At 42.8% G+C, this 7,884-nt stretch overlaps 1 protein-coding gene across 1 annotated transcript in view; it reads right to left on the bottom strand.

Annotated features, from left to right (window-relative positions):
- adamts18 (ADAM metallopeptidase with thrombospondin type 1 motif, 18) overlaps window positions 1-7,884 on the bottom strand; it is a 68,651-nt gene that overhangs the window by 14,316 nt on the left and 46,451 nt on the right. The window contains exons 17-19 of the mRNA XM_031846829.1: window positions 7,718-7,838; window positions 6,538-6,664; window positions 1,433-1,637 (exon numbers count right to left, since the gene is read on the bottom strand). Coding sequence (XP_031702689.1) covers window positions 1,433-1,637; window positions 6,538-6,664; window positions 7,718-7,838 — 453 coding nt within the window. The remainder of the gene's footprint in view (window positions 1-1,432; window positions 1,638-6,537; window positions 6,665-7,717; window positions 7,839-7,884) is intronic.

Here is a 7,884-nt window from a genome sequence, read left to right as displayed (position 1 = left end):
GAGAGAGAGAGAGAGAGAGAGAGAGAGAGAGAGAGAGAGAGAGAGAGTGTGTGTGGGTGACATTTTTCTGTCATGCAGATGTCTTAACATGCACCTTTGTTAAAACTTGTCGATGGATGATGATCATTTTTTGCCGAGAAAATGAATTATGACAGTGGGCACACAAACTTGTAAACACAGCATAATAAATGATTTTACATCAAACAAAGAAGAAACAGTGGAAGAGTTTCACTGATGTTTCACTTTAAAACTGACAGTCAGCACTTTACTCTACTTTTCTGTTTGAACAGTAAGTAGAAAGGTGGCTATTGGTCTTTTTCACACGTCACAGTGGGAAAAGCACAGGTGTCAATAGTCAAATCAACAATGGATGAATTCCATTTAGCTGCTTCAGTTTCATGCTCCTAGTATTGTGCCTAGAGGTTCACTTTTTCAAGGCTCACCCAAGCTCCCCCACCATCATGACTCAACTGTCCAACCTGCACAAACATCAGTCATGCATAATTTGAATACAATAGTGTAGCAGCAATCACTCATGAAAGCCGTTTAATTTACAATAATCATTATAAGTCCATAGTGAAGCATACAAGTGTGTTACAGAAATTGAATCACCAAAAGGTAGAGGCCAGTAGCCATCTCTCTCACACACGATGCTCGTATTTCAACGCTTACACACACACACACACACACACACACACACACACACACACACACACAGAGGGAGAGAGCAAAGGAGGACCTCCTTCTTTTTAAGAGTGTCAGTCGCTTCTCACTCTTCACTGACTCAAGCAGTCAGTAAGATAAATATATCTCAGGCTTTAGAGCTGCTTGGAAAGCTAGCTAGCTAAGGAGCCCTGTAACCCAGAGTCCTCTGTCCCGGTCCATTTCAGTCAGGAATGCTACACAAAGTCAAGCCCGCCAGCCTTTTGGGCCCTGTCACGTCGTCGGGCCCCGGGGCTTGAGCCCTGGTAGGCATGTGCATTAAAACAGAGGTTTTCCTGTAGTTTACAAAACAGACTCTCCTGGCAAGATTGTCTTATGTAGGAAACTATAACTAGAGTAGCACTTGTCAGTCATGCTAGCAGCTCTCTGTGGCTGTATTTAGGCACAGAGTTTCATTGCGCTAAATGCTAATGTCAGCATGCTCATGTGGTGATTTTTCAAAGGTCATGATCTTCATTTAGCGTGGTGGCATGCTAACATTTGCTAATTGCCACTCAACACAAAGATCGGGTGAGGCTTATTGTCCTTAGTTTTGCCGTTATTTGGCAAATAAACTAAATCCAACAAATATGAAATTTTACTTGGCATGCTAGATAAAAAGTGAGGGGGTGAACAAAGTTTTTACAATTCATCCCGTGGGGAACATGAACAACTGAACCAAACGTCACAAAACCTGACAACAAAAATTCAAACGCTGCCACAAACCCACCTGTGACCAGGATCCGTTGCTCCACTCGGGCGGGCAGGCTTGAGTGTGGCAGGGCTGGACCTGGGCTGGAGAGATTACGGGGCAGAGGGAGTGCACCGCCGCCTCTTCCCTCTGATAAGTCACCTTCCTCAGGCAGCGCAGTGTCCTGGTCTGCTGACCTCCTCCACACGAGCGACTGCAGGAGCCCCAGTCTCCCGTCGCCCAGCTGTGGTGGGACACCAAGAGGGAGAATGTCAGAGAGGGGATCGGGCATATGCTACATCTTACATGCATACCAACCACATTACTGAGCTCCTAATCAGGACAGCCAACCACTGGTTGGGCACTTATTTTGGGCCCACCCAAACACACACACACACACACACACACACACACACACACAGAAAAAACACCATTTCACCCTAAATTGCCAGTGACTATTACAGCAAAGTCGAAAGGAAACCACTTATTATTAGTCGGTTAAAAACTTCCAACTGTGTCTTTCTTGCTTTTCTTAAATTTTATGATTCATGAAAACCTAGACCCGCTGCTTTTAAAATACTCACAATATATTTCACACACTGACACTTTGTCATACCACAGATTGGTAGTTAAGGACAGACAAAGAAAATGCACAGGCCGAAATATATATCCATATCCATCCATTTCTCCCCGTTCTATTCGGATCTGAAACTAAACACGGCGACCATATTGCATATACAACTCTCCATAACAGCTTCAGCAGTTCCCCCAAGGCCAACCGCAATATACAACATAAAATAAGGCTACGGAGAGACTACAATCTTTCTCTTTGGGTCTTTTCTCTCCTCCATTCATTTTATTTCCAATCTCCTCTCTTTTTCTCCTGTGTTTTTTTTTTTTGCCTCTTCTGTCCTCTCCTTTCTTCGAAATGCTGCTTCGCCACTGATGAAAGCCTACTGCTGCTTCTAAAATAGCTCCTGTCTTGGCATTGGGGCTGAAGGGGGAGATTACAGCAAATGAGTGGTTTGACAACCGCAGGCTTAAGAGGAGGGAGATGGAGAGATGGGCAGATGGCTCAGTCCAGTTCTGAGACGACATGCTACCACAAAGACCGTTCCTCCACGCCGCCGACCTGCTTCAGGGGAGGAAAAATGCTTTCATTCTCTGTCAAGCACCACAGAAAAAATGAAGTAGCGGGACAAAACTGCAAATTGGAAATTGGAGAGATGTGAACCATTGGGACCCGAAAGCATCGGTTAGGGATTTTTTTGGGGGCTGTTTGCTTTTTTTCTCTGTTTTGCCTGGCTTATAAATAACATATCATTGGGGAAAAGTGGCTCAAGTGGCTGCAAACCACCACTGACCTAGCTGTAATTTGTATCACTGAAATGTTTCAATAACTGACATATTTTGAGGTAGAAAGTTGCAATACTATAGGGGAGGTTCTTAGAGGCTAACCCATGCATTTTTAGCACGTGTATGGCTGCACACTAGTAACCACCAGTGAATGAACATTTACTCGATACCTAATATTAAGTTTGAGTTAAGTTTTTCTGCTTAATTAAATTAAAAAATTAACATCGCTGCCAAACTGGTTGCTATATTTATATCAAAAAGATTTTTTTCTTTTAAACCCAGGTTTGTACCTATTTACATTTGTGTGGTTTGGTGTACTTGGGTGACATTTTCCGTCTGCACTCATTTTACTTGTATAAACATCCTTTCCATCTCGGTCCTTGTGTTATTTTCTTTTCTCAGTATTTCACTCCAACAGGCGCCAACATTTCAATTTCTTTCTTTTAGTCCTTTACAATGTGGGCATGTGGTAATGTTTCTGGATATCACTGGACTGAAATAGGTCATTTTTACTGAAGACATGTTGACATAAAATAATGGGAAAAAGCACAGGAATAAATAATGAAATTAAGGATGGCTGAATTCCATTTAGCTGCTTCAGGGTCCTAGTATTTGGCATGACTTGCTTACTGTCACACTACCATACCATGCCTTTACTTGGACACTTAAATGCAATATTTATTCTTAAGAACAAAAGCTATTTATCAGATTTCTCTTGAGCTCCAAACACATATTTGATAGAATTTTTCAACTGTTTGTCATTTTGTTTGCAATTAATCTTCATGCAGTCATTCACTAAATTATGTAACTCAGGACTATGATCACATGGTATAGAGCAAAAAAGAATCTTGTCAATGCGGTACTAAATTCCCCCGTCTCTGACCTGACCCAATTTCCTATTATTTAATTCATTCATTCATTAGTTTTATATTACATACCTTATAAATCCTGTGGTTAATTTTACATGTAAACTGTTACTTGAGATAATAATTTCACTGAAATAAAAGTTATTTCAAAAACACTCAGTATCTTGTGCACATCTTCCTGTACATCTTCACTGGCACAGGTACGCCATGTCTCTCTTTGATCTATCTACATACAGCATGTCGCTGTATGACACACTGAGAGATATCCCAACCAGTGGTAAGTGACTCTACAGATGGTCTCTGCCAAAAGAAAGAGCAAAATAACTTTAAGCAGCAGACACAGAACAGCAGAGGAAGGTAAGGGTAGAAGGAGATGGGGACGGGCTGTGCTGTGGAGACAAAATACAAAAATCTTTTAAGTTATTCTATGAAATATGAGCATATCTCTTCCTAACTGCACACTGGGCAGGAAGATTGAACTGGCTTCTTAAAATTCTCCCTGTATCCCTCTTTTATGTCCGGAAAACTGCTGCTACACCACAGCCGAGAATCCCAGTTTTTGGGTGACAGGCTAACAGCAGCATGGGGAGTGAAGGTTTAAAGCATTAGGGGGTAGATGGGAGTGAAGGGGTGAGGGTGTGTGGTGGGGGGGGGGGGGGGGGGGGTTTGACTGGCTCTGCGTGGCTAGACTGGCCAGGCCCCGTGGGAATCCTGCCGTCTCTGCACAATAAAACATGGATAGGCCTGTCAGCACCCGAGATACACGCTGCAGAGATACGCAGGCACTTTTACATTCCCCCTCCTGTCAGACACACAGACACACACAGAGCGCACATGCATCTCACATCATTGTCAATTTATCTTTTCTCTGCCGGCTTCTTGAATGTGCGCCCGTACATCCTGGAGCTCTTAATGCAGTCATTAAAGCTTTCATGCTGCTCCCTCAACTCAACTTTCTTCCTGTGCAGTGCCCATAAATTGGCCCATGCACACAACCAGCTGAGAAATGGTGTCAGCTACTGTATAATAAGATCCACGGGTGTCTAACACTGCTTTTTATTCCTGAATGGACAACCACACTGATGTTATTTATCCGGCTATACCATTTTCTTTACTCCAACAAAGGGGGGAGGTCGGAACACTCGCAACAACCCCTGACACTGGAGGAAGTTCAGTTTGGACTTGGTGTAGCTAATGGTGGACGAAATGACAACACTGCTAACATCAAACAGAAGCAGCATGTCTTTCTAATTTCGCCCCATGGTTCGGATCTGAAATACATATTTCAGCATCATAGAGTACATTCGGAAAATGTGTGTGCATACGAACTGTAATTGTGCATGCCGCCCTGCGTGTGTGTGTATACTCTTTCTGAACCCAAGACACGGTTCCCTGCCTGTTCTTTGGAGCAGCGCTGTAAATCAGGGTACCTCCAGTTCCCTCAGCCGAAGGCCTACGTAGGAGAGAGGCCATTTATTTAGTGCCGTTTCAACTTGTTACTCCGCTGCACTTTAGCCTGGTTTCCTTCTGTGCCTGCTGCACCGGACCCCGAATGCACAGTCTCCTTTAAAAATGCATGCCATTAAGCACAATGTCTAGACAAAAGCTGAGATAAAACATGGGCATGATTTTGCCATGGAGATAGACAGGGCACTCTGGGCTGAGAATTTTTGGGAGGGATGATGCACACTGAAAGCAACAATCACTCCGAGTTGGCTTCGATGTCTCCCTCCCTCTCTTCCTTGTCTCTCTTTGTAATTCTCAAGTGTTCTCTATAGTGAAAGGTCCATTACAGACTTGGAAACATCGTGCTGAATTTACTACATAACAAAAAAAACATGTGGTTAGATTGGAATAAGATGTCTCCGACAGGGCCGTAGACAGTTTTTAGAAATACCAAATTCTCAGACAGAACCCCACCCACCTAAGAAATGTTTGACTAGCTACCAACCGAACTCTGTTAAAGCTGTAAGTATTCTAAAATGAGACGGAGAGCCGAGCAGCTCTGTGAGGCTGTACTGAGGCACTGCTTTGAGCTACATGCTAATGTTAGCACGCTAACATGGTCACAGCGTCAGGCCAACGTTTAGCACGTAAACTGTTGGCTATATTCACATCTTAGTTTTGGGTGGTAGCATGCTAACATTTGCTCATTGTGTGTGCAGCTGAGGCTGATGGGAAAGTCCGAGGACACACATTTCATAATTTATTCATCAATTTCACTGATCAGTTTTATTCTTTTTATCTAATCTTAGTAAAATATTAAGATATTTAGTCAAATCCAACATTCTGTTATCACATCCCATAGCTATGACAAATATATATATATATATATATATATATCTTGCATATTTTATTAAATTTACAATATGTATTTAGATTAAAGTTCCACTACTGGAAACTTGGTAGGCAGTTCATAATGAGCTCGATCATCTGCTTGGAATCCACCAGGAACCTGTTGTCATCAAGTGGTAAGACAAAGCTCAACAACACAGACATGATGAAAAAAAAATGACAAGATTCGCTCATGTCAGTGATTCAATTCCACTTGACACACAGGTGGACATAAAGCTGGAGAAAACACTGGAATAAGTAAAGAGTGGTGCAAAAAGGCAGCAGATAGAAAGGGCTTTCATGTGTTTTCTCACATCGGAAAATGGAAAGAAAAACCTCCAAAAAAATTAGAGAGCGGGCAGAGAAGGGAGGAAGAGGGAGAGAGGAGAAGAACACAGGCTGAGCAAAAGTGGTGGCTGGCCGCAGCAAATGGACCACAGGCAACCTCTAGACTGCTCAACCACAGTGTGTGCCTGTAGTAAAAACAGCGCCTGAAAATTTAGCAACATAAAGACCCATGCCACATATCCCACAGCCAACTGTACACGAGGCAATGCCCTGACCCACACACACACCCGCAGCACTTACTATGCAGGGCAGGGCTGCGTGTTGCAGAGATGGGAGCCCAGTGTCGGTCTGGTGTGGGGATTACACATGGTGGAGTTCACCTGAACCTTCTGGTCCTGCAGACAGATAGCCTTGGTCGAGATACGACCTGATGGAAAAACATGAGAGAGTTGATGTAGTTCTTGTATACAATTTGACAACTTCAACATGCATGCCATCAACATGGAAATCTGTAAGGGTCATTGACACACACACACACACACAGCCATCCACTGTCAAGTAAGCAGGGGGTTGCTGTGAGTATTTTTGCAGAGTCTGATATTCTCGGTTGTCAAAGGAGCTTTTCATTAGCCTTAATACATGTCCTGGACAAAACTGGATTACAGGAACCCAACATACACAAACAGAGATATAAAATATGGACTCGTGTTCTGAAATAAAGTTGAGTATAAAATCTGACACACATGCACATTGACTACACCTATGAATATGCATATATTTCCACCACTTTTTTATTCTAATTGTTTGCCGAGATTGTTGGCTATTACAAAAATAAGTTTTATTAGTGTAGCTAGTTAGCTAATTAAGATATTATTATGCTCCATGGCTTGTTTGAAAATGCTGTTTGTTTTAAGGGGTCTTAAATATTCACTTGACAGCTCCATGCATTAGATTGTGCTAAGAGACTGAGGCTGAAGCTGCATGTCTCCGACAAAGAGTCAGCATTTATACCACTTGAAGAAGCAGCATTGTTCTGGTGTTGCAGTGTAAAGCTAGTAGTATAAGGGAATAATTGAAGATGATACTTGCTTTATTCTGATGTCACCCTGTTTGGCTACTAAGCTTGCATATATGTACATGTTTGTGTTTTCAAACAGTATGTTTTCACTTTTAACGCGACAAGAGTAAAAGCTTTAAAGATGAGGAATAGCTGATGTGTTTGGCAAATGTAAATCTATCTCGAGTAACAAAGTAGCAAAACTCCAAACTCTTTATATACCAAGTTGTTGCTCTTACTTCATGCTTCTATGTGTGCATGCGGAGATATCCAAAGCCGAACGAAGCTGTTGAGTTGGAAAACTGCCATCCAAGTGAGGGGTTTAGCGAACAAACTATACACGACGCATAACAAAGTATTTCGAGAGTCATTCTCCAGACAAACATGTACTACAGGTCCACTTACAAACACACACAGTCTCACCTCCAGCACACGGAGCAGAGCAGTCAGAGCGCACCACGCCCCAGCTGTAGTCGGGTTTCCTCTCAGTGCGAGGCAGGGTGTACTCCCACACTACACCCGGATTCTTTCCCTGCAGAAGGATCTGTCAGGCAAGAACACAGTACATCAGAAAAGTGTCCCATATGTGA

Source organism: Anarrhichthys ocellatus, unplaced genomic scaffold (assembly GCF_004355925.1).
Source record: "Anarrhichthys ocellatus isolate YVR2014 unplaced genomic scaffold, GSC_Weel_1.0 scaffold6, whole genome shotgun sequence".
Classification (NCBI taxonomy): Eukaryota; Metazoa; Chordata; class Actinopteri; order Perciformes; family Anarhichadidae; genus Anarrhichthys; species Anarrhichthys ocellatus.
The sequence above is the reverse complement of the archived record's forward strand: the minus strand, read 5'-3'. Positions and strand labels throughout refer to the sequence as shown.